Here is a 27,922-nt window from a genome sequence, read left to right as displayed (position 1 = left end):
GGAGTTCTATGATTATGATATATCTACCAGAAAAATGCTTATTAATTGTGATAGGGAAGCATAACTTTATAGTGAAGTCTGGCAGACAGCAAGTACCTTAATCAAGTGAGCAAGGTGAACTTAATCAGTAACAAAGCAAACTGAAATATCGAGCCAACTGATAAGATGCAAGAAGTATACAACAACAGATAGAATGACATTTCTCTGATATTCCTACCTAAGATACACAGTTTGAATCTAGTCGTGATGAAACATCAGGCAAATGCGGCTTGAGAGACATTTTACAAAATAACTAGCTTGTAACCTTCAAAATATCAAGATCATAAAAATCAGGAAGTGCCTGAGGAACTCACCCAGACTGAATAAAACCAAAGAGATAAGGCAACAGCTCTCTTGAGCTGGAACCTTTGCTCTAAAAGGCATCGCCAAGACATGAATTCAGCCTAGGATCAGAGAGTATTTATAACAACTGATTTGGACAGTGTTTTTTAGTCACATAGGAAAATGTCCCTGTTTGTAAGAAATATATACTGAAGAGGAAAGATGAGACATCCAGTCAGCAAATTACTCTCAAGTGGCACAGAATGGACTGTTATTCTGTAATCTCGAGATTGTAAGTTTAAATGATAAATATTAAAATAAGATGGACAGCAAAGACTTCCCCTTCAATTCTTAAGTAAAACTAGTACTGTTATAATTGAATTTGTGGAAATTCAAATGAAAAAAAAAAACACACACAGAAGTACAAACTCATTTATGTGACATATGTTTTCAATCTTTTTCCATCCTGGGAAGGTGGGTCCAACCTCCATAAAATGGTGGAGTATTTGATAAATTGATGTTGACTTTTCTTTGCTCTCATTTTGCTAAACTCACTTCATATTCAAGTCATTTAAAAAAAATTTAAAGTATTTCATCCCTGGCCAGCTAGTGTGGCTAGCTGGTTGGAACATAGTCCTATACATCAAAAAGTGGCAGGGGCAAGTTCCATTCTCTGTCAAGACACTGAACCAGGTTGTGGGTTGGATCCCATGCTAAAGACAACTGGTTCATGTCTCTCTCTCTCTCTCTCTCTCAAGTCACTAAACAAAATTTAAGTATTTAATTTATAACTAGCATTTGTTTTGTATAAATAACTTATGTATCTTACCTAATTTAATTTTGCAGATATAACCACATTCTAAGGAGTACCTATATAATTAAACAGATATCTATTCCTACTATATGTGTAGATATAGATATAGATATATATGTACCTCACATATATATTCATATACACAAGTATATTTATAACATAAGTATACATGAATGTAAACATTTCTATTTACATATATATAGATATACATATAGATATATAATATATTCATGCATATATAGTGTATGCATACACACATATATTTTCCCAAAAAGGATTATATTGGATAACTTTTTAAAAACTTGCTACTTTTACTTAACAGGTAATTATATACACATTTCTCATACCAGTTTCTCCAGATGTTTAAAACTTTGTTTTACATATTAAGCAGTATACTTGAATTCATAACTGGATGTGTTACAAATTTTAATGTAACGGATATGCTTCAATCAATATCTTAGTATGTGTATACTTAGTATATACTAACATATATGTAATGATAGCATTACAAATGTAAATATATCGAGACATATGTACTACTATCTAATATTTTAAACAATAAAATAAAATAAAAAATAAAACTAAAAAAAAACAAAAAATATAAATATATCTTGTAGAATAAATTGCATGATGTTTCTAAGTTAGGAATTTATATACATAAGCATATATATGTATATATATGTGTGTATATATGTACATATGCTTATATATACATATATAATACATGCTAGTATATATACATATAAAATTATTGCCAAACTGATATTAAAGAATTTGTACTCATGAACATTCATAATAACAATGATAAAGACCAGGTTCTCAGATTACTACCAACACTGGCTAGAATCAATGTTTTAAATATTTACCAAGCTAATAGTTGAGAAATATTATCCATTATAGTAGTTTTCATTTAAGTACAATATAGCTGGCCTCAGAAACTTTCATTACTTACATAGTTTAGAGATTGTTCAGGGATCAATTCTTTCAGGCTTTCTATACATTTTTTGTTCACACTTGATCTCATTTCCCATGCACAACTATATGAATTCAATGCTATTATTTCCATTTTAGAGACAAAGAAAGGGAAGCAAGAGTTAATAATTTACCTGCAGACAGAGGACTATAAGTGGTGAGATTGGATTCAATCTCAAGTCTATCTGTCTCAAACCCTGCTTTTATACTAGACCACCCCCCTCCCTGAAAACTTTTGGTGAGCGTAAAACTAGGTACTAAGCATATAATTATGAGAATAGTCCATGGGTTGGCAGGTTAGACATGAATATACATGCTGCCTGATTAGTATCAAATTGAGGCGCTCTTCTAAACAAATGGTATATCCTATTTCCTTTTCCACAGAGCCTGAAGGATTTCGATGCCTTATTTATTTATTTATTTATTTATTTATTTATTTATTTATTTAAAATATGTTTTTATGGATTTTAAAGAGGGAGAGAGAGAAACAATGATGAGAGAGAATCAGCGATTGTCTGCCTCCTCCATGCTCCATATTGGGGCTCAAGCCCACAACCCAGACATGTGCCCTGACCTGGAATGGAACGGAGCCACACCAGTGGGGTATTGATGCCATTTTTAAGTGTAAGGGACTCAAACAATTTACAGAACTAGTAGCTGATGCAAAGATGTTCCCATTTGAAGACCTTTGTAATGAGCCCCTCTATATACCCCACACCTGCCTATTTGAATTGTGCTCATAGGAGTGACTAAAAATGAGTATTTCCATTTGTTTGGATTCATCCTTTAAAGTGTGAAGAGAAAGATGTATTTCCTTGGCATGTGTAGTATAATATGCTTTGCACTCAGTGGTTGCTCAGTAAAATTTGATGTTGGCTGAATAGGTGGTGGTGATGGTACCCAGAGTTGTTTTCTTTCAAGTCAAGACCATGGGCTTTTGGCCAATTGTCAATGTAAGAAACTTTCAATCCTGTGAAGAATTTTTGTGGGTTTATTTGAGCCCAACTGTCAACAAATGCTGGGAAACAGAATCTCAATGGATTGCGATAATGCTCCAGAGAACAGCAGTTTTGCATCTTATTTTATACATTACAATCAACAGAGGAGATGCAAGTGGGTTACATGAAATCCATTGGTGATAGATTAGGAAGGTGGGAGAAAGCAAAGCGGGGAAACTTCTCAGATTGAATAAAAAGTAAAATGATAGTCACAGACTTCTTTTACTTAGGTGGGTGCAGGGGAGTTAACAGTCAACAATTACCTATAACAATGAGGGGATTTGTGGTCTCCACAGAGTGGTACCTGAGCTTTGAGGGGTCCTGAAAAAGAAAAATTATTTTGACATTGCAAGAATATGTTATCAAAGATGCAGAAAGATAATGGACCAGCTCAGTTAAGGTAAAGATTGACCTTTTTCAGGGAAGATGCTGGCCTAGGACAGTGGTCGGCAAACTGCAGCTCGCGAGCCACATGCGGCTCTTTGGCCCCTTGAGTGTGGCTCTTCCACAACATACCACGTGGGCTGCGCACGTACAGTGTGATTGAAACTTCGTGGCCCGTGCACAGAAGTCGGTTTTTGGCCTGAGTGAGTCTGTTTTGAAGAAGTACTGTTGATATTTGGCTCTGTTGACTAATGAGTTTGCCGGCCACTGGCCTACAACATGACTACTCACAATAAGCTGCTGTTGGTTTAAAAAGTTTTAATTTCAGACCATACTTTGTGGTTACTTTAGGTCTCTGAGTTTGCAAGGCCACCACGCAGGCTTCCCCTGAACTAGCCAAGTTAGCATGTGGCCCCCTTTCATCCACACAATCAAAAAGAAAACAAACGTGTTCTGTCAAACGCTAGAGAAAGCCCTGTAGTCATTAAAAAAAGCCACTTATTTTTCACTGGCCAGTGGTACTAAGTAGTTAGAGCGTGGGCCCATGCACCAAAGGGTCTTGGGTGTGATTCCTGGCCAAGGGCACATATCTGGGTTGCAGGTGTCATCCCTGGCTCCAGGGGCACGTGCGGGAGGCAGCCAATTGATGTGTCTTCTTACATGGCTGCTTACCTGTCTGTCTGTCTCTCCCTCCCTCCCTTCTACTCTTTCTAAAAATCAATGGGAAAAATATCCTCCGGTGAGGATTAACAAAAACTAAACATTTTTAAAAATCCACTTAATTTGAAATGCCAAACATTTTTCTTATAGCACCCTAGTCTCTGTTTAGGATGCTCAGACCAGAGAAATTTAGTGGTTCACTGTTTTCTGTCATATTATAATGTTTAATACTATATTGTCAGGTGATGAATCAGAGGGTAGGAGTTTACAAATCAGTCCCTAGGGTCTTTGCATTTCATCTTTCCAGGCAACCTGGAGTGATAGGCCTCCCTTAAGAAAAATAGTTCAGAAGCTAAGAAAACTTTGGCACAGAAAGAGGAAATATGAGCTAGGGCACTCAGCGGCCAATGAGTAGAATGGCCCCACGGCATTCACACAGTTCATGTATGAGGAGACAAGAAGAAATCCTAAGTCCTCAGGCTGATGTGGGCAACCTCTCCTCTGGCTCCATGCGTGGTACCATCTAACCAGAACCTTGGCTGAGGTCGAGGAAGCGCCCCGTAATGAGCTGGTGTGGGCTCATGGACACATGCAGGACTGGCCCTGGAAAGAACGCAACCTCGCATGGTCTCTGAGCAGCAAGAAGGGGCCCTGCTACCTCCTGAGGAAGAAGAGATTTTGGAGTAAAGCAGGTAAAGAAAATCCCAGGGGATATGATGAACAGAAAAGAGCATCAAGGTCTGAAGGAGCAGTTTCTAGGACTTGTCTGGACCCATTGAAAAGGTCCGGAAGCTCAGTCCTTGTTCAGGAAGAGCCAGGCACAGTAAAGCAAAAAAATCCTTCTTACTCCTGAGAACAAGTAGTAAAATTATTTACTGCCCACCTCCCTCCAAAACTAAGCAAATTACAAGGGGAAAAAAACATAAGAAAGCTAAATGCTCATTTGGGCATAATCACAAGCACATAACTGATGTAGCATATTGAAAAAGATGATAGCCTGTTTCTTTCTTTTTTTAAAGCTTGGCTTTTGGTTTGACAGTTTTACGTTAAATGTCTTATCTTTGAGTATGCATTTACCTTGCTGAGAGGGATCATTATGCTAAGAAAATGATCTATTCTATTGGTATTGTTTATTAAGTAACTACTAATACCACTTTTTATAAATGGATGCAATTAAATCATAGAGTGGCAGCTTTTGCTGAAATTCTCTTCTCCTTTCTGAGCTTATTCTAATCTCTGACTGGAACTTGTGAACAGCTGTCTAGAATGGATGAGATGACCCCATTTGGGTCCCAATCAGCTCAGCAGGAGAGACTGTCATGCTTAGGAGCTGAGTGTCACTGATGTGGTAAAAGTAACAAACTAAAAAAGTAAAAGTGCAGTTGAGGGAAAAACTCACAGGCTAATCCCTCTAATGATCCCTTTACACAGAGCTGAGACTTGAGGAGGGAAATTTTAAAATAATTACTAGAATAGCCGAAGCCGGTTTGGCTCAGTGGATAGAGCGTCGGCCTGCGGACTGCAGGGTCCCAGGTTCGATTCCGGTCAGGGGCATGTGCCTGGGTTGCGGGCACATCTCCAGTGGGAGATGTGCAGGAGGCAGCTGATCGATGTTTCTCTCTCATCAATGTTTCTGGCTCTCTGTCTCTCTCCCTTCCTCTCTGTAAGGAATCAATAAAATATATTAAAAAAAAAATAATAATTACTAGAATAATAACTTATACATGTGGTTAAAACACTCAGTGTACTGAAAGTAGGGAGCTTTCTTTGAAGATTAGTTTGAAACATAATGTGCCAGAGGCTCCCCCTAAGTGTCCCCAAGCCAGTCTGTTCCCTCTCTGCCTCCATAACAGGTAGAATTTGCCCCAACATACTACCTCACCCTTTGTACCCATGCAGAATGTCTTCCATCCAGAGGTTTCAGTGTTTCCACAACTGTAAATTAACAAGCCCCAGCATCACTTCTGTCCACAGAGATGGTTCATTTAAGTACCACAGAAATTCACCGGAATGGCCCTCTCAGGGTCCCCTGACAAGACCTTTGTGTCATCTGGTATTGGATATTCAAAGTGTAAACATACTTGCAGCCTCATTACGGTTCCAAATTTATTGCATCCTTAGCAAGTACCACTGGAAGGATAAATCATCTTTCACCTTGCTCAAGGCCCCTACCACTTGGCCTTCCTCAGTCTCATGGAGCGACCACATTCCTGGGAAGCCAGACTTCAGCCCTCCTCTTTCCTATCTTATCTGCCCCCAAACCTAAGTGAGTGTTAGGCCGGGATGTTAGGTCAGGATGTTAGGTCGGAGAGAGCCCAGGTTCTGATGCATGCAGACATGTGACCAGATAATGGACTTCCCCTGGAATTTCTCACAGATCAAGGTGCCAGACACAGATACAGGCTTCTTTCCCTTAATCCACATACCCCCACACAGATAAGAACTTTGTCCTGAATATTCCGCCCATTCCCTGCAGCAGAGAACTCCTCAGCTCATGTCCCCGCCCCTCACCCAACCGCAGTATAAAAAAAGCGCCCCCCTCCCTGTTGGCGTGAATCCACGTGCCCTGTCCTTGGGGTACGTGGGTCTCCCGGGGACGCAGAATAACCCTTTTCCTTTCCTTTCTTTTCTGATTCACTGGACTCTATTTCTTTCGCCGCCTCCTGAGCCACCTAACCTCACATTTGGTGCCTTGAAACCCAGGTGGCGCGAGCACTCCCTTTGGCCGTCCCTCCACGGCTCTGGGTGCCCGCCTCTCCCTCCTCGTGGCTCTGGACCCATCAGGACCTCATCTCTTCAGCTCGGCAACTTTTCCCAGTTTGGCAGCATCAGTGGTGAGTCCCGCCCCGCCCCGCCCCGTGCCGGTCCCAGGTGGCCGCCCTCCCGCCGGCATCTCTGTCCGTAAACCGTGGCCACGTCAGAGATTGCCTCTCCGGACCCTTCCAGGAAGGCTCCTCCGGACCTGGGGGGGTAGCAGGGACGCCTCTACCCCGCCCACGGTCCCTCCGTCCCTCCGTAGCGTGGGTTAAACCGCTGGGACGCCAGCCTTTAGCCCCGCTACAGGCCACGGGGATCAAGCACAGGGGGAATCCAAACTCCAATCCTGACCTGAGCACACCTCTAGGGTGCCGGCTCACGGATCTGGCTAAACACGGGGCCTGTCCCGGCATGGCCCCAGTATGAAAACGGGACACTGACTTTAAGGTCACACCGATCTCAGTAATTTCTGCCAGCGAACTGGGAAATTTGCCCAAGTCTCTCTCTCTCAGTCTGTCTCTCTGTCTCTCTCTCAGTCTCTCTCAGCCTCTCTCCATCTCTCTGCGTTCCCCGTCCCTCCCCCAAAGTTCCTTCTGCCATCTCTCCTGGCTCCGCCCTTCCTCCTCCCTCCGGGCTGTCCCTGCGCCATGCCGCTCCCCGCACCGCTGAGCCCGCGGTGTGTGTGGTGCATGTCGGGGTGGGTTCATGTGCTGTGTGTGGGTGGTGGAGGGCCGTAATCATCATCATTGTCTCCGTGCTCTCCCACCCGCCCTTCATCAGAGGCCACCACAAATTCCCCCGGCATAAGCCGCCGCTCTCCCACTGGCCTCGTGCCCCTGTCCGTCCACACTCTCCCCTCCTCCCTCCCTGCTGGACTCTCCTCCAGCCACGCCTTCCGTCGACCCACTGGCCCCGCCTCCCCTCTTCCCCCCGCCCCACCGCTGCGGAAAACTCAAACCGCCTCTCACAACCCCACGTCCCTGCAAGCCTCCGCCGCTGTGCAGTTGGTCTGTCCTCACAACCCCGCACCCTCTAACGCCAAGTCCCCTGCCGCCCCTGCCTGCTTTCCCAGTCGGTGCACACACGCGTCCGGAGGCTCTACCTTCCTTCTGTCCTTCCTCCTCCGTTCTGCCCCTGGGAGGTTGCAGCTTTTAAACTGAACTGCCAATACCTCTCCCAGGCCCACCCAGGCCACCTCTCCTGTGCTCTCCCCTTCCCTTGCAGCCTGCCTTAGTAACCAGCACCCCACGCAGTGCCCTCTGTAAGGTCTAACCGCCCGCCTTCCTCTGTGCGCTCCACTGAAACTTTGCCCCCATTACTGCCAGCACTTTAATTCACAGGTGGCCGGCCAGTTCCCTTTGCGAGAGGTTGCAGCTGTGCGCTCTTCAGACCCTCTTAACGAGAAGCTTCCTTCTCCCCTAGAGCCCAAATCCTAAGAACGTCAGCTCCAAAACAGCCTCTTCCATTTCTGCGCCCATTCTACCCCTGCCATAGTAACGTCCAGGAACTGAGGGCATAGTCTGAATCTATGCCCCCCACTCTCTAACCCGACCTTTAAGGTCTTTATTGGTCCTCAGACCCAGGTCCGAGATCGAGTGAAAAATGGCCTTGCAGGTTCTTAATGCCCTGGAGGAGCAGGCACAGTCAGAATGGGAGGCCTGCCTTCCACAGGAGGTAGACCTGCAGACACGCCTTAGTTGTTTGTGACCCTGAGGTGGACGGCAGCCGCCATGGCCCTAAGGGGGCTGTGAGCGGTGGGGGTGCAATGAAAGGAATGCCACCGGAGGATGCTTCAAATGCGGAAATGAAGGCCACTGGGCAATGCAGTGCCCCTGGCCCCGGGCTCCGACCAAGCCCTGCCAGGCATGCGGTCAAAATGGTCACTGGAAGAGTGACTGTCCCTGGAAAAGTGGCGGGCCCCTTACGCCTCAGTGTGGGGGGACCACCCTTGCAGTCCAGGACCCACCCTCTGGCCATGTTGGAACTGGCTGAAGACTGAAGAAGCCCAGCCTCCATGACTCCAATCCCCTCGCTGAGCCTTGGGTCACAATGAAGGTAGTAGGTCACCTTCCCGGGCTGCCTTCTCTGTCCTGCCCTCCTTTTTAGGGCCCCTTTATCCTTCCAAGATCTCGGACATGGGTATTGATGGCAAATCCACCTGCCCTCTGGCCACCGGACCCCTTCCCTGCCTCCTTGATGATAGCATGCCCCTGTTAGGACGAGACATCCTCACCATCCTAGTGGCCACTCTGCAGTCACTCTGAGCCCTTCAGCTCCCTGCTCCTCCCACTCCTGGCCCCCTCCCTTTACAGGGACACCAATCCTCCACTGCCATACGTCCCGTTATGGGGCCCAGTTGTCCCTGACCACAGTCGCCTAGCTCAGTCGTAGCCTAGCTCAGTCGTCGCTGTGAACGCCTTTTCTCCTTCTCTCCGCCAACACTGTCCCCTCCTCTGAACTGAAAACTGCTCTGACCTCACCCCATCCCCCTCCACCCTCCCCAAAGGAAAAATGCGGCAGTTTTAAAATCCAAGCGGCTAGAGGCCTGGGAACAGGCTGCGCGACCTGCTCCCTCCCTCCCCGCCTTTTCTCCAGCCTCCAGGTCCCTGGCTTCCACTGCTCCTTCCATTTTCCTTTGGATAACAGCACATTCTAACGTTTTCTCCCACTTTGGCTGCAATCCCTACCTCTCTCAGGCTCACCGAGTGCCTCCCACCATCCCCGAAGAAGATTCGGCGACACCACCCAGGACCGGATGACCCATCATTCCTCACAGGCTCTTACCTGGCAAGGGACCCTCCAGTTTTGCTCAGGTTTTTCATATTTTCAGGTGAAACAGACACGGAATGATGAGGGAGTCATCAATTCTACTGTCTGGATGGGAAATCCTCTAGTGTCACTCTCTATTTACGAACCCTGGACCTACTCCTATGCCCACCCTCATCAACACAACTTTCCATCTACTCTCTGGCATCGGTCCCTCCTCCTCTACATCCTGCTGGATTTCTGTCACTGGCTCGAACCCTCATCATAGCCACTCAATTCCAACCTATTGAACCATCTAACTAAACTCTCTCTAGAAATTCGCAGCTCCTGGCCGGACCTCCTGCCCATGGCCCTGACCAAACTCCGGCTACACCAAGGAGCCCCACTTTCTTGAGCCCTTTTGACTCTTCTTGCTCAACCACCGTCTTCTTACTGATCCCCCTCCCCTGGGTACGTATCTCCCATATCTGTCTTTAACCAGGCAATTGCTCCGAGAACACGAGAACAGGTTTCTGCCCAAGCCAGAGCCGACCGACCAGGACTCCCAAGTCCAGCCCTTCACACTGGTGACTCGGTCCTCCTTAAGAACCTACAACCACAAGCCTTGGAGTCTAGGTGGACGGGACTTCACACTGTAATCCTCACAGCCCCCACTGCGGCCAAGCTGCTTGGCAACCCCAGCTTGACGACCTGTCCTGGCACCGCCTCTCCAGACTCAAGAGGACCCCGGAGCAGCATGACATCTATAAATGTGAGGTGTTGGGCCCCACTAAGGTCTGCCTTAACCGCCCTCCCCTCCTCCTTCCTTCTCCTCCCTGCCGTGTGCAACCTACACCCACCCGCACCGGCTTATGTGTGGAGGTTCAAGGTCCGTGAGACCCACCACCAGAACGGCAAACAAGTCACCCGGCAGCGGAACCCAGCCAGATGTAATCAAGATGTCAACACCTATGGGGTTGCCACGGGAGAGACTATCATACCACATCGCAGCCAGTCTCACCAAGGCCAGCCCAGGTACCTTCTTTTGGTGCAACGGCACCTTAAGGAACTGCATGAACTCCTCTGACCCCGGGCCTTGCTTTGTGGTCACAGTAGTTCCCCAACTAACCTTGTATGGAGAGCCGGAGCTCACTGGTTGCTCCCTCCATCCCATCCCTGGACCCGCCGGGCTGCCTTCCTCCCTGCCATGTTAGGGGTGAGTATTGCTGCCTCAGTAGGCCTAACTGGGGGGCCCTCGGGAACAGTCTGGTCACTGCTCAGTACTTTAATGACAAGCTCCAGTTAGCCCTGGAGTCTACTACCGCCTCTTTTTAGCCTCCCTACAGTGACAAGTGACATCAGTAGCCCAAGTAGCCCTGCAGAAGCAGCTCGCCTCAGACCTTCTGACTGCAGAAAAAGGAGGAACCTGTATATTCCTTCGGGAAGAATGCTGTTACTACATCGAGTCGAGTAGTGGAGCAAAACAAAACGTACAGACCCTGACTAAGCTGCCTGAAGAACTACATGCAGGACACTTCCAGGACAACTCTCCTTCCGGCTGCTTCCAAACCCCTTAGCCACCTGGGTCCTACCCATGATAGGGCCCCTGATTCTCATCTGTGTCTTTTTTTCTCCTAGCCCCCTGCCTCCTCAAGTTCATCCACTCCCGGATCTCGGAGATGTCACGAGTGACTGTGAATCAGCTCCTGCTCCATCCCTACACTCGGCTCCCCTCCGACCTGCCTCTGCCTAAGCCTGGCCTTTAAACGCCCCCCTCTTCGCCCTTGGCCAGCTGGAAGCAGCCAGAACGAGTGGCCATCCTTTATCACCAGAAGGCCGGGATGTTAGGTCGGGATGTTAGGTTGGAGAGAGCCCAGGTTCTGATGCATGCAGACATGTGACAAGATAATGGACTTCCCCTGGAATTTCTCACAGATCAAGGTGCCAGACACAGATACAGGCTTCTTTCCCTTAATCCACATACCCCCACACAGATAAGAACTTTGTCCTGAATATTCCGCCCATTCCCTGCAGCAGAGAACTCCTCAGCTCATGTCCCCGCCCCTCACCCAACCGCAGTATAAAAAAAGCGCCCCCCTCCCTGTTGGCGTGAATCCACGTGCCCTGTCCTTGGGGTACTTGGGTCTCCCGGGGACGCAGAATAAACCTTTTCCTTTCCTTTCTTTTCTGATTCACTGGACTCTATTTCTTTCGCCGCCTCCTGAGCCACCTAACCTCACAGTGAGGACAGAACATGATGGTTTTTTAAGATGTTTTAGGAATCACTTTGATTAAATAAATACTTGGCCATATATTTTTTTATTCCCCAAACTCGTTATTAATCCAGTGAACAAATATTGATTAGAAACTTACTGTGTTGCCTGCCACTCATGTGCTAGACACAGGGAACACTTCAGTCATGCTCCTCCCTTCATGGGAAGGACAGACAGTAAACAAGAATCAGCCACACTGTGGTCAGTGCTATGAAGATGACAAACGTGATGGGCTGGGTGAGGCAGGTAGGAATGGATGGACCAGGGAAGCTCACTAAGCAGGTGATATTTGAACTGAGACCTGGAGCATGAGAATAAGTCAGACTTTCCCTCCCTTCTTTCCTCCCTCCCTCCCTCCCTCCCTCCCTCACTCCCTCCCTTCCTTCCTCCCTCCCTTCCTTCCTTCCCTTCATATTTTCATGTCTAAAAAAGTATACATCAATCTTTAATATTCCACATTAAAAAAAAGCTCTTTTGTGGTCATTTTATTTTTCCCCAGAGTATAAGGATCATGGGACCAAAAAGAGAGAAAACCACTGTGGTCCATCCCCAACCCTCATTGGTCCATTTCTTGCTCTGACCTCAAAAGGCGCCATTGTGATCCATTGCAAACCAGTCCTATATAAGGTGCTGGCTGAGCCCAGGAAGCTGTGGGTGTAGTAGTGGTTGGTTAGATTGGTTTGTAGTAGTGGATTGGCGGATTGATTGTTGCTTTTTACCTCTTCCTTCTCCTTCTCCTTCTCCTTCTCCTCTTCCTCCTCCTCCTCGTCCTCTTCCTCCTCCTCCTCCTCCCCTCCTACCACTGATCCCCTTCAGTGGAAATTTTTTAATCACTATGTGTGATTTTTTTGAGGACGCCTCGTCCCAAGTGGACTTCCAGTGTGGCAATTATGCCATCCTCAGCAGCATTGGAAGGGGCTCCTTCGGTGAGGTGCGACTGGCCCGGCACCTCCTAACCAGCATGAAGGTGGCGGTGAAAATAGTCAGCTGTAAAGATCCCGCAGACGTGGCCAAAGAAATTTATTGTTTGAAAGAGCTAAACCACCCAAACATCATCCGATTATTTGAGGTGGTCAACACCAACCACCAGGTATACATGTTTATGGAATATGCCTGGGGAGGTACCTTATACAATTATCTGAAGAAGTGGGGTCCTTTATCGGAGACGGCAGCACGAGCCCCATTCCGGCAGCTGCTGTCGGCCGTCCAGTACTGTCACCAAAAACATATCGCCCACCGGGACATAAAACCGGAAAACATCCTGCTGGACATCGGGTTGACTATAAAACTGGCTGACTTCGGACTGAGTGCTGTGTTCACAGAGGAAAAACTCACCACCTTCTGTGGCACTCCCAACTATAAGGCCCCAGAATTGTTCCGTCTTGAACCATATGAAGGCCCGAAGGTGGACGTCTGGAGCATGGGGGTCGTGCTCTATAAGATGGTGACCGGAGTACGTCCGTTTGTGGGAGAAACCATAGAAGAACTCAGGGAGCACATCTTGAGTGGGGCCTTTTCTATGCCGTCTTTTCTATCTATACCGTGCCACACACTATTAAAGACGATGATCGACATCGACCCCGGCCGAAGACCGAACCTGGGAGTAATTATGCAAGATGTCTGGGTAAACATCGGGGAGGCAGAGACACTGACCCCATACACAGAACCACCGTGGACTGACATAGACCCCCATGTCACTGACATCATGACAACACTGGGGTATGAGCCAAAGGAGATAGAGTCATCCCTGCTGGAGAGGAAATATGATAGTGTGATGGGGACCTACCGGATACTAAACCTGCAACTTACCACCGGCATCCGGACAATAAAAGTAAGTGCCAGGTCCCCCTCATACTCCAACAGAACAGTCTGTACAACAGAGGGGACTTACGGGTCAGAGGCGAAGGGCGGACACCCTCGGAATCCACCACCGAGCCCAGAGTTGAGTGTGCTCACCACCACACCACCGGGGTACGGGTCAGAGACGAAGGGCGGACACCCTCGGAATCCACCACCGAGCCCAGAGTTGAGTGTGCCCACCACCACACCACCGGGGTACGGGTCAGAGGTGAAGGGCGGACACCCTCGGAATCCACCACCGAGCCCAGAGTTCAGTGTGCTCACCACCACACCACCGGGGTACGGGTCAGAGACGAAGGGCGGACACCCTCGGAATCCACCACCGAGCCCAGAGTTGAGTGTGCCCACCACCACACCACCGGGGGGGCTGGACTGGAGTACTGCCACACCTCCAATTAGAGTGGAGGTGAAGACGATCATCCGGCCACGCAGTGAGCACTTGCAAAACATCAGCCAGCCTGGCAGTGCACACCTGAAAAACATCAGCCAGCCTGGCAGTGGGCACTTGCAGAACATCAGCCAGGCTGGCAGTGCGCACATGGAGAACATCAGCCAGGCTGGCAGTGCTCACTGGCAGATCACCAGGCAGGCTGGCAGCACAAACTTGCGGAACACCAGCCAGCATGCCAGCGAACAACTGGAGAGCACTTCCCAGCCAGACACCAGGGGGGAGTTAAGGAAACAGAAACTGAACCCAGAACTCCAAGGTGAGAGTAACATGCTCCCTGCCACCCAGAGCAGTGGCAGCCCCGGAGGCTGTAGTGGAGGCACAGAGGAGAACACCACCAACAAAGGCCACGCTAGGTCACCTGGTGAGGAGACCCGAGCTTCTTCACCTGACCATAGCCAGCGCGGAAAGGGGATGGCAAGGAGGATTTTAAGATTTTTGAAAAGATGCTTCTGCTGTACGGGAGACCCTAAAAAACCACGCGTTAAAATTACACGTGTGGTGCCAATTTAACATTCATGCACGGAGTGTCGGTGGCCACACTTCACCCAGACACGCGAAGAGAATAAGAGATTCAATGGGCCACAAGTGAAGAGAAGAAAGTTAACTGAGTGAGACCATGACCGGACAGTACACCACAGCTCACTTGGGCAAACGCGAGGGGAAGCCTGTTCACCAACGCTCACCGACCACAACCTGAGGGGAGGACAGCTAACCACAACCTGAGTGGCCCCAGGCTGGAAGCAGGTATCTGGGATTTATTTATCTTCTATAATTGAAACTTTGTAGCCTTGAGCGGAGCTCAGGGCCGGCCAGGGCAGGCGGGAAGCTTGGCTTCCTCCATCGCCGGGGGCAACCTAAGCCTTCTGCTCACTCCAATTCCGTGGTCACTGCCATCTTTGTGATGGACTGATGGAGTGAGGGTGTGATGGTTAATTTGTATATTACTCTTTTATTAGATAGGATTCCTTCCAGTGTTCTGAACTTTGTATATTTATTTGTCACCAGTGTTCTGAAATTTCACAGTGACATGCATAGGTGTGGGATTCTGAAAATTCCTGTTCTTAAACTTTTAAGAAGTTATGTTTAAAATTCTTTACTGACATTTTTCACCCCTGTCTTCCTATTCTTTATGTGGATGTTCTACTTACTGGACTGATCTCTGTTTTTTCCCTGATTTTCCTATTTTCTCTTTGTTCTATTTTCCGAGAGATTTTCCCAACCTCATCTTCTGATACTTCTATTGAGTTTTTCATTTTTGTCTATTTTGTTTTTAACTAATTATCTGAAAGTTTTCCTTTTTAAAATGGCATCCTAAGTCTTTTGGGAGTGCTAGAAATGTTCTATATATTGATCTTGATGGTGATAGCATGTATGAAAACTCACTGAGCATTTAGTATGCATATGGTCATGAATTACTGTGTTCCTGTATGTTCACAGGCATTCAACTTTACCAATAAACCTCAAACTAAAGACCCTCTGCTTTAGCCCCTTTCAGAACTAGTTTTCAGTCTTGAGAAGCTGAGGAGACAGGGAATGGGCAACTGCCTAGAGATACAGTATCAGGAAGGGTATCTAGGAATCTACCTGCTTATGAATAAGTTCAAGAAGTTCATGGGGCCTGTTGTCATTTATTTCCATCTGCTTTCTAGCTTCCAAAAGTCTGTTGTGTCTGCTTTGTTATCTCCATCCTTGTTGGTGGGTATATGTCCTAAACTATCCATTTGTTTTTACATGACTGAGGCTTCAGCGGGATCAAAATTGTATATGTATGTTCAAGGTATCAGTGGCCTAAAGCAGTGGTTCTCAACCTTCTGGCTCTTTAAATACAGTTCCTCATGATGTGACCCAGCCATAAATTATTGTCGTTGCTACTTCATAACTGTAATGTTGCTACTGTTATCATAATGTAAATATCTGATATGCAGGATTGTCTTAGGCGACCCCTGTGAAAGGGTCATTCGACCTCCAAAGGGGTCACGACCCACAGGTTGAGAACTGCTGGTCTAAAGTGTATATATATATATTTTAAATATATTTTATTGATTTTTTACAGAGAGGAAGGGAGAGAGATAGAGAGTTAGAAACATCGATCAGCCGCCTTCTGCACATCTCCTATTGGGGATGTGCCCACAACCAAGGTACACGCCCCTGACCGGAATCGAACCTGGGACCTCTCAGTCCGCAGGCTGACGCTCTATCCACTGAGCCAAACCTGTTTCGGCTAAAGTATATTTTTAATGTTAAATGAAGTTTGCATACCCAGAATGAACCCAACATAGTTTTGATTTATTATTTTTTAAATATATACTGATAGATTTAGTTTGCTATTTGTTTAGAATTTTTGCATCTGTGATATAATTGATACTGACCTGTGGTTTTCATTTTATTGCTGTTTCTGTTTAATTTTTTTCTTATATATTTTTTATTTATTTCAGAGAGGAAGGGAGAGGGAGAGAGACATAGAAGCATCAATGATGAGACAGAATCATTAGCTGGCTCCTGCATCCACTGGGGTTCGAGCCCGCAACCTGGGCATGTGCCCTGACCAGGAATTAAACTGTGACCTCCTGGTTCATAGGTCAACACTCAACCACTGAGCCACGTCAGCCAGGCTCTGTTTAATTTTTGTAATTAAGTTTATACTAGGCTCTTAACTCTTTTTCTTTCTATTCCTTGGAAAAAATTGAATGCTAGGTCTCTTGAAAGTTTAGTAAACTCACCTGGAAAGTTATCTAGGCTTTGTATTTCTTGTGGGAAGATTTTAAAATCCTGATTAAATTTCTTCTTTCATCAATTTTCTTAGATTTTTTTCCCTTAGAATTTGACCATTTTGTCTTTTAAATTTATTGTTTAAAAGTTTTATTATTTTTTAATCTTTATTTGTTGAAAGTATTACATATGTCCCCCTTCTACCCCCTTGATCCACTTCAGCCCACTAAAAGTTTTATTCACTTTTATTTTTTAACCTCTGCTGTTTCTGTAGTTATGTCCTCACTTTTTATTGCAATATTATTTGTGCCTCCTTTTATTTTTTTCCTTGTGCAATCTCTGTTTTATTAGCCTTTTCAGTAAACTAACTTTTAGCTTAAGTATTTTATTCAGATTTTATAGTTTTTATCATTATATAGATCAGGATATTTTATGGGAAAGGTAAAGGATGGACTTGGTCACTGAATTCTAAACATTCAAGAGTTAAAACTTGAAACTTAAAAAATATATTTTTCATAAGATGATGATATGAAAGAGATTATCCCCAAATGCTCTTGTTATCTAAAACTGGAGGTATAAGAATAGTGTAGACAAACATATGAATGATAGATGTATATGAAATAAGAAATCTAGTGGTCCTTTGAGTACCTGTTTTTTGATTTAAAGAAGAAAAAGTCCTGCGGTCATAGAGGTATGCTTATGAGGGTAGTACAAAGCTAAATGGATTCTTAGTTCAATCTGTTGTTGTGTTCTTACAGATAAACTTTAACTTTTGAGGCTATTTTACTAACCTTTGTGCCTATATGCTGTATATACTTTACTTCCATAATTTGCTGTACTCATAAATAAATGGCTACCTTGTCAGGTAAATATTTCTCTGATTTTGTTTTACCTGTTTATTTATTTAGGTCTCAAAACATTTGCACTTTAAATATTAAGCCAGATAAACAACACAGTTTACATTTTCTCTCTCATTTATATCTTTATTATTACTGCCTTAAGCTCATGTCTTTAAGTATTCAGTGAAGGTAGAGATGGATTGGTTAGTGGAGAGGCATAATATTTGTTGGAGAAGAACAGTCTGCTGCTATATGGACGATTACACATGGGCCAAATGTTTCTTGTATGTCTCTTATTTAAATTGTTTCTTAGAGATTAGTGTTTATTATTTAGCATTTTAGAACTTCTCTGTGGTACATATGGTTAAATGTTTGATAAGTAGTTGGTAGTGCAACATGCTTGGTTAGAAAAATTTAAAAATAGTAATCTTGAAGTTTAAAGTTTATGACAATCCATCTTTTTTCTTCTAGTTTTCTCTTTTTATCCCTCCTTTCCAGCAATAGATATCAGACTACTCTTGTAATCAAGATATATCAGCTATTTATCTTCCAGATTGAAAAGGAAAAGTAGAAGAGGTGTTGATAGTATAAAATTTTGTAAATTTTAAAAAAAACAACAAATTATCAAGTCCTTTTCAAAAATTGGAAGTTCTTGTTAGTCATTTGGAAATAAATGTATTATGTTTATTATTATTTATACATTTTATGATTATTTTTTAAAGATCTCCAAGAGGCTTGTCTCATTCTCCTTGGGCTGTGAAAAAGATTAATTCTAAATGTAATGGTGATTATCAAAGTATGTATCAAAAGAGATTAACTGATGAAGCTAAGATTTTGAAAAACCTTCATCATCCAAATATTATAGGTAAGTTTAAATTTTATTTGGTAGCAGGATCTTGTATATTATTCTGTTTATCAGAAACAGTTTATATAATTTCTTAACCATTTTCAGTAATAAAAATGAAGAGGATGGTGGTAGAGTTTGGTAAGAATCAAATTAAGGTAAACATTCTAAAATAAAAGTTAGTTTACATTTTTAGATGCTTAAGTATATATTTAAAACATCGTGGGATCACTTATATATGGAATCTAATGAACAAAATAAACTATGAACAAAAAAGACCCAGAGACATTAAAGCATGCAACAGACTGACTTGTTTCAGAGGGAAGGCAGGAGGTGGGGGGAAGAGATTAACCAATAAACTTATAAGCGTATATGCATAGCCCATGGATAGACAAGGCCTGGGGAGGAGGCAGAATCAGGGTGGAGAGAGTCAGTGGGGACATCTAATAATTTCAACAGTAAAGATAAATTTTAAAAAATAATAATTTAAAAAATCATGGGAATAGTTAGTCGTGCCCTAGCTGCCTTGGCTCAGTGGATAGAGCGTCAGCCTGTGGACTAAAGGGTCCTGGGTTCAATTCCGGTCAGGGGCACATGCCTGGGTTTCAGGCTCGATCCCCAGTAGGGGGCATGCAGGAGGAAGCCCATCAATGATTCTCTCTCATCATTGATGTTTCTATCTCTCCGTCTCCCTTCCTCCCTGAAGTCAATACAAATATTAAAAAACATATTTTAAAAGAATAGTCATGATGCTGGTACTATGGAGAATTCAGGAATATAGAGTGATCTTCATTTAGATATAAGTAGGGCTCGAACCGTTATATTAAGGAATGCATAAGATATTTTAAAATTTTAATTTGTGGTACTATTTGTAAAAACTGAAGGCATTTTAAATTAGATGACTGAATTAATTTTATAAATAACTAGAGGCCCGGTGCACAGATTTGTGCACTGGTGTGGTCCCTCAACCTGGCCTGTGCCCTCTTGCAATTTGGGACCCCTCGGGGCATCTTGGAGAGCTGGTTTCTGCCTGATCCCCACAGGCCAGGCCGAGGGACCCCACCAGTGCACGAATCCGTGCACCGGGCTGCTAATATGCATATAAGATCTTTGGTTAATCTCTTCCTGCCACCCCAACCCCCCCCCCCCCATATTTCATCAGTTTGTTCCATGTTTCCATGCCTGTGGTTTCCGCTCCTGCGCTGAGCGTCTGCCCCCTGGTGGTCAGTGTGCATTATAGCTACCAGCCAGTTGCTTAGGCTTTTTTATATATAAACTAGAGGCCCAGTGCAGGAATTTGTGCATAATTGGGGGGCCGATGGCAGGGCCAGCTGGCCAGGGGGTAGGGGCTGCAGGAGGTTGGCTGTGAGAGTGCACTGACCACCAGGGGGCAGCTCCTGCATTAAGCATCTGCCCCCGGTGGTCAGTGCACGTCATAGTGACTGGTTGACCAGTCATTCAGGTTGTTCCGTCGTAACGATTGCTTAGGCTTTTATATATACATAGATAGATAGCTGTTTCATTATATATTTGTCCGTGTTAATCAAGGTCCATTTTCAGTCACAGTACTATGAAAAACGTAAGTACTGTTGTCTTCCCTATTCTAGTAGAAAATGTTATGTTTCTTTAAGGTTATCGTGCTTTCACTGAAGCCAATGATGGTAGTCTATGTCTTGCTATGGAATACGGGGGTGAAAAGTCTCTAAATGACTTAATCGAAGAACGAAATAAAGACAGCCACGATCCTTTTCCAGCAGCCACAATTTTAAAAGTTGCTTTGAACATGGCAAGAGGGTTAAAGGTAACTGTACCATTATATTTTACGTGACTTTTGTGGAACATTAGACAACTAAGTACAGCCTAGCCCAGCCGTGGGCAAACTACAAAAAAGACCATACCCTTTTATGTAATGATGTTTACTTTGAATTTATATTAGTTCACACAAACACTCCATCCATGCTTTTGTTCTGGCCCTCCGGACCAGTTTAAGAACCCATTGTGGCCCTCGAGTCAAAAAGTTTGCCCACCCCTGGTAGCCGGTGTGCCTCAGTGATTGAGCGTCGACCCATGCACCAAGAGGTTGCCCATTCAATTCCTGTTCAGGGGATGTGCCCAGGTTTTGGGCTTGATCCCCAGTGAGGGCCGTGCAGGAGGCAGCCAATCGATGTTCTCACTCATCGGTATTTCTATCTTCTTTTCCCTTTCTCCCTCTCTAAGAAATAAAAACATATTAAAAACAAAGCAAAACCACCCTAACTGGTTTGGCTCAGTGGATAGAGCATCGGCCTGTGGACTCAAGAGTCCCAGGTTCGATTCCAGTCAAAGGCATGTACCTTGGTTGCGGGCACATACCCAGTAGGGAGTGTGCAGGAGGCAGTTGATTGATGTTTCTTTCTCATCGATGTTTCTAATTCTCAATGGGGAAAAAAAGGAGACATATGTACTACTATTTGTAATACTTTAAACAATAAAAAAATATATATATATATTTTAAAAAAAACAGAGAAAAAAAAACCAAAGCAAAACCAAGCACATTATATACCTAATCACATGGTAGGCTTCTTCTCCAACCCCGCAAAAGAAGGGGTTGCCTTGAGTCAGCGGTTCTCAACCTGTGGGTCGCGACCACTTTGGCAGTCGAACGACCCTTTCACAGGGGTCGCCTAAGACCATCCTGCATATCAGATATTTACATTATGATTTATAACAGTAGCAACATTACAGTTATGAAGTAGCAACGAAAATAATTTTATGGTTGGGTCACAACATGAAGAACTGTATTTAAAGGGCCAGAAGGTTGAGAACCACTGCCTTAACACATTGTTTGCGGGTAGTTTTTATTGTGCGCTAACAGGTGGCACGGGCCATTTTTGCAGTTGAATAGATTACCGTTACACCTGGAAGTACATACATAACTCACCATTGTATGTGTTAGAGACCCAAATTTTGTCCTTTGGAATTCGTATATCTGCATGTTAGCATCCCTTTAGAGCAATAAAAAAGTATAAAAATAAACGTATTTATATGTTACCCGCATTCTACCGCTAGTCTATAAAAAACGTATTAATACGTGTCCCGCGCTCTTCTACCAGTCAACGTAAAATGTATAAATACGTTTCCCGCATACAATGTGTTAAGTGAAAGTTTCCTTATGGCAGCGGTTGCCAACCTTTCGGACCTCACAGACCACCAGTTGGTGACCCGCTGCCTTATGGAATATTTTATGTTACAGAGTGTACTATTTCCTTATTTTGAAAGACCTTCACATAGTCCGAAATAACGAAATAACCCAAGTTAGGCAGTTTTGCTTACAGAGATCACATGTTAGATTTAGTTATGAAAGGATTAAATTTAACACAAATTTATGATTACTGGGGGTGTAGCCTAACCCCCTGTTGATGTAAACAAGCTTCTTAACGATTGTTTTGTGGCCCTAGCTGGTTTGGCTCAGTGGATAGAGCGTCACCCTGCAGACTTGAAGGGTCTCGGGTTCAATTCTGATCAAGGGCACATGCCTGGGTTGTGGGCTCAGTCCTCAGTGGGAGGAATGCAGGAAGCAGCCGATCAGTGGTTCTCTCATCATGGATGTTTCAATCTCTCTCTCCCTTTCCCTTCCTCTCTGAAATCAATAAAAATATATTTAAAAAAAAAGATTTGGGATAGAGGTTTTGGCATCATGAATAGTCATCTATAGCAGCAGTCGCCAACCTTTCAGACCTCACGGACACCAGTGGTCAGTGGACCACCGGTGGTCAGTGGACCACCAGTTCGCGACTGCTGATCTATAAGTCAAGTGAAAATAGCTCTCAATTTTATGCAAATAAATGATTGTGCCTTTGGATGGACACAGTGTTAGAAATAAAAATAATTCCATATCCTAAATAACTTAAACAGAAGTAGTGATGGCCCCAGAAAACTGTTGGATGACTCAAATGCAGATTAGGTAATGATACTGATGTCAAAATTGTACATTAGAGTTTAAATAAAATTGATATATGAAGTGTGAAATTGGAGAAAGGCAATATTTCTAAAGATACTTATTTTTTATTTTTAAATATGTTTTTATTGATTTCAGAGAGGAAGGGAGAGGGAGAGAAACATCAGTGAATAGAGAGAATCATTGATTGGCTGCTTCCTGCCTGCGCCCCACTGGGGATCAAGCCCCCCCAACCTGGACATGTGCCCCAACCAGGAATCAAACAGAGACCTTCTGTTTCATAGGTCTACACTCAACTACCGAACCCTGCCAGTCAGGCTAAGTATATATTTTTAATAAGCGTATAGAAAAAAAAATTTTAAGTGGATAGGATAAACTAAATCAACAATTTGATTATTTAATAAATGACTTTAAATATATATAATGGAATTAATAAATTACGTATTTGAGCATATTGTCTTTATGATGGGCAACATTTAAATGAAGCACAGTGAGTATTTCAAGTTATATTCCAAGATTTTTGTCTGCATCGCTTTCAAACCCAGTCATAGAGTAGATGCTCAAATGCTGATGAATGAACAAATAACAGGTTTGTAAGACATTTTTTATTATGGATGAATGTTGTTAGTTGTCAATTCTAAGAAAGGATTAATGTGTAAAACAAAAAATACTCTTAGATTATATTTCTGCTTCCTCTTCTTGTAGCCCTTTGTAGGGGAGGGATGGAGGGAGCGAGAGCAAGAGTGAGAGGAGAGGGGGAATGGGAGAGTGAAAGAGAGGGTAGGAGCGAGTGAGAGAGAAACATCTCTGAGAGAGTCATCAGTTGGTGAGAGAAGAGAGGGAGAGAGAGAGAGAGAAACATCAGTGAAAGAGAATCATTGATTGGCTGCTTCCGGCACACCAAGACCGGGAGTAGAACCACTGGATGCATGGGAAGATGCTCAACCAACTGAGCCACACTGGCGGGGCTTACTGATGTTTAAAGAGAGAGGAAACGGGAGGGAGAGAGAGAGAGAGGGAAACATCGATCAGTTGCCTCCTACACATGCCCTGACTGGGGATTGAACCCAAACCTAGGTACATGCCCCAACAGGAATCAAACCTACAACTTTTTTGTGTACGGGACAACGCTCCAACTAACTTAGCCACCTGGCTGGGGCTTCTGCTGTAGCATCTTTTGATATAAAAGTATTAAAAAGGGTTTGTAAATAAAAAGCTTATCGACAAGATTTCCAACATATCTCTTAGGTTTCTGGTATGTTTGACAGACCAAGATAACATGAGATATTTCCTTCTCTAGCTTCAAATAATTTGAAATGATGGTATAATCCTATAGTTTATGAAGGGAGTTCAAATTATATTTGTTTGAAGGTTATTTATGTGTATTTAGTTTGTATTTTTGTTCATATATGTTAAATTTTCCACTATTTTAGGATCTGCACCAAGATAAGAAGTTGCTTCATGGAGACATAAAGTCTTCAAATGTTGTAATTAAAGGTGATTTTGAAACAATTAAAATCTGTGATGTAGGAGTCTCTCTACCATTGGATGAAAATATGACAGGTGAGTAGTATTCTAATTTGTAAAATTTCTTTAATATAGTTTTAAAATTTCTAATTTTTACACGTTTAAATAAATAACTTTACATTCTTCAAAAATAAAAAACTATTCATAAAGTGTACAATAAAAATTATCCTTCCTGTATTTTTCACTCAGCCACCAGTCCCGTCTCTTGCCACATACATAGTATAAATTATTGTTTTCTTATTAATATATATTATAACTGAAGATAACTTTAGGAACTATTTCTAACCTAGATTGGGATTTTAAAAAAATGGTAGAAGATCTGGGAATAGAAAATGAAAAATTTTAAAAATATTTTAATTTTTGTTGTGAATCCTCACCCGAGGATATTCCTCCTGTTGATTTTTAGAGAGTGGATGGGAAGGAGAGAGGGTTGGGGGGAAGAGAGAGAGAAACATGATGCAAGAGACACACATTGATTGGTTGCCTCCCACACATGCCCTGACTGGGGCCCAGGACTGAACCTGCAACCCAGGTATGTGCCCTGGGCCAGGAGTTGAACCTGTGACCCTTTGGTGCCTGGGCTGATGCTCTAACCACTGATCCACACCAACCAGGGTGAAAATAAAATTTTAATAAGATTTTATAAAGGAATTCATTTAGCGTCAATACATTGACAAGGTTTGGGAAACTGATAGAAGAAGAAACTAGAGTGGAAGTAGGAGAGAGGTGCTAGCAAACGCCAGTATTCCACTTTTTGCCCCATCCCACCCCACTCATTCTTCTCACTTTATTGTAAACTAGTGTCCCCGTGCACAGATTCGTGCACATTGAAAGTTAATTAGAAGAAATATTTTAATATCTCTATTCGCGTCTTGCTAATGTAAAGAAAATAGGATTCTACAGAGTCTCCTATCTACCAACTCTAGGACTTCTGTAAGGATGAAATGAGATGTGGCATGGGAAAATGCTTCACAAACATTTGGTTAAACTGTAAAATGTTTGCACCTGGCTATAAAGCCAGTCAGGTTCCTGGGCTGAAGAAACTCCAAGGTTGCTAGTCTCTAGGGAGAGGAAGCCGGGCGTTGCTATGTGACATCATTACCTGGCGCCCACAGCAACCATTGCTGGGCTGGGCTAAGCTGTGGGCCGCACTTTGCGCCATGGGGTCTTGGCAGTGTTGGCTGCGACTTGGTGGGGTATTGCTCCAAGATGGTGGGGCCTGTGTTCCACTTGGGGGAAGCCTAGTGTTGGTTTGTCGGTTTTCTGTTTGCACATCATGATAGCTCCTGTGTTGTGTCTGCCCTCTGGTGGTCAGTGTGCATCATAGCTACCAGTCGGACGGACAAACACAGCCTTTTACATATATAGATACTGTTCATTCTCTTAGGGAATTTAAGTTTTATTCTTAGTGAGAACCAAGAGACAGCTTCAAAGAAAAAGCTTCTGCTTTTAACATATTTAATAACATTTAAATTTTTCTCTTTATGTGAATGCTATTTAGAATACACACACACACACACACACACACACACCTTAATTTCCAGCTAAAGTTAAGGTCTATAAGTTGAATTGAAGGAAAAAGTCAAAATAAAGTCATGAACCCTCAGTCTAACTACTACAGATATGAAACTTTAGAAAAGGAGAATTTTTTAAAAAGAATAAAAATAAGATTTTCTAACGTAATTTTCTCAATCCTTAATACATGAAGTAGATAAAACTAAGATGTAAAAAAATTAAAAGACTGAGTAGATAAGGTCAGTCTATGCATTAGAAAATTGATTATATATATTGGTTAGGATATAAAAAAAACCCTTGGTTTACAAAAAGTAGAAGTAGCCTAATGTTTGATATTCATTGTCCTTAGTGAAATACATCTAGATATTAGTAACATAGTTGGAAACAATAAAGAAAAAAACACAAACAAATTTTTAAATTTAAAATACTTATAATTGATTCTAGGCTGAATGAAGAAATCAAATTCTAGTTGTAAAATATTTAGAAAACAGTGAGACTGTAATAACAAATTAAAAGCAATTTGTTAGGGTCAAAGCTACACAAAGGAACACATTTTCATTATTTAACCTTTATGAAGTTGAGTCATTTCCTGAGCAAAAGCCAATATGTGATTCGTCACTTTCCCTTTTCCCTGATTTAGCAATCATAGAAGCATAGAAATGGTATTTCTCTCAGCCTAATAATAGCATAGTTTGAAAAATGAAGAAACAGACACAGAGTAAATGTTTAAGGTTACAGAGCTTGTAAATGTCTTTGAACCCAGGCAAGACAATCTTGCTCTAGAGCAGAGGTCCTCAAACTTTTTAAACGGGGCCAGTTCACTGTCCCTCAGACATTCCACACATGTGCACTGTGGGCCTGGGACGAGTCGGCTGCTAAGCAGGACAGGCAGCGGCGGCAAAAACACCCGGCGGGCCGTAGTTTGAGGACCCCTGCTCTAGAGTCTGTACTAACATCCACAATCTATTTATATTCTTACCACTTTCTAAAAGAATTGCTGATTCTCTACACCCTTGGCAACTATCCAGCTTTTTTAATATTTATCAATCCGATAAGGAAAAAGTAATTTGTATTAATTATTGAGGTTGAGTGTATTTTTTCATGTTTACTGGCTAGACTTGATAACCTTTAAACCACCTGTCAAATCATTTGCCCATTTTGGTGGTCGTTGTTTGCCTTTCTCAGTGAGTTCTTGTGCTGGCCCTTATGACAGTTCTACCTGTGTTTTGCTTGTTTCAGTAACTGACCCTGAGGCCTGTTACGTTGGCACTGAGCCTTGGAAACCCAAGGAAGCTTTGGAGGAGAATGGTATTATTACTGACAGAGCAGACATATTTGCCTTTGGCCTTACTCTGTGGGAAATGATGACTCTGTGTATTCCACACATTACTCTTGCAGATGATGGTGATTATGATGAAGGTATAACTACATATTTTTAATGTAAAACTCAATCTCTTTGGTTTGAAATAAGATTAGTTTGTAAAGTTACATTTTATTTTTCTATTAAGTTAATTTTAAAAAGAACAAGGTGTTTGATTTAGTTGCATGAGTTATAGATTATATTATTGTTGACTAATTTGGTATCATCTTGGTTTAATTGCATACAAATGAGATGTAGATTAATTCAGAACAGGGAGGTAAATTGAGAAAATTCAGAGGAACAAAAAGTTACCTTAAAAACTCTCTTTGCCTGAGAAGATTAGAAAGCTGTTATATTAAGGGTTGATGATCATAGATTAAATCCATGTAACAAATGCATGACAATAGCTATTCTACACCATGGGAGGACAATGGAAGAGACTGGTATAATGAAAAGCAAACTGGATGATGTTTCAGAAGGGTGAGTGAGCAGTCGATAAGTTTTTCCATGATTTAAAGTGATTTTATTTGTTTCAAACTTTCTCATGAGCAGATAAAACTTTTGATGAAAGTGACTTCGATGATGAAGCATACTATGCAGCTTTGGGAACGAGGCCACCTCTTTATATGGAAGAACTGGATGAGACATACCAGAAAGTAATCGAGCTCTTCTCTGTGTGCACTAATGAAGACCCTAAAGACCGTCCTTCGGCTGCGCACATTGTTGAGGCTTTGGAAATACATGTCCAGTGATCTCATATGCACAAATACCTGAGCTTCCAGTAGGGCTCATATATATAACTGTTCTCTTTACTGTAATACGTTTATGTAGTTACTGTGAGAATCCAGCTATTAGACTGTTTGAAAGTGGCCTGTTTTAGAACCATAGCACCTTGTTAACATTTGAAAAACTTTGTATTATAAAGGTATTTCATTAGTATTTAATATCGTAGTGGG

The 27,922-nt window shown here is 43.2% G+C and overlaps 1 protein-coding gene across 1 annotated transcript in view; it reads left to right on the top strand.

Moving 5' to 3' along the window:
• Positions 1 to 27,718, top strand: part of LOC308520342 (lymphokine-activated killer T-cell-originated protein kinase-like) — a gene marked incomplete at its 3' end in the record, with an annotated part of 96,986 nt that extends 69,268 nt beyond the window's left edge. The window contains exons 3-7 of the mRNA XM_081092829.1: positions 18,506 to 18,648; positions 20,259 to 20,428; positions 23,998 to 24,127; positions 26,846 to 27,025; positions 27,519 to 27,718. Of these exons, the coding sequence (XP_080948955.1) occupies positions 18,506 to 18,648; positions 20,259 to 20,428; positions 23,998 to 24,127; positions 26,846 to 27,025; positions 27,519 to 27,718 (823 nt within the window). The remainder of the gene's footprint in view (positions 1 to 18,505; positions 18,649 to 20,258; positions 20,429 to 23,997; positions 24,128 to 26,845; positions 27,026 to 27,518) is intronic.
• Positions 27,719 to 27,922: the final 204 nt, after the last annotated feature.

Source organism: Myotis nattereri, assembly GCF_964212035.1.
Source record: "Myotis nattereri genome assembly, chromosome: 5".
In the NCBI taxonomy this organism is placed as follows: Eukaryota; Metazoa; Chordata; class Mammalia; order Chiroptera; family Vespertilionidae; genus Myotis; species Myotis nattereri.
The sequence above is the reverse complement of the archived record's forward strand: the minus strand, read 5'-3'. Positions and strand labels throughout refer to the sequence as shown.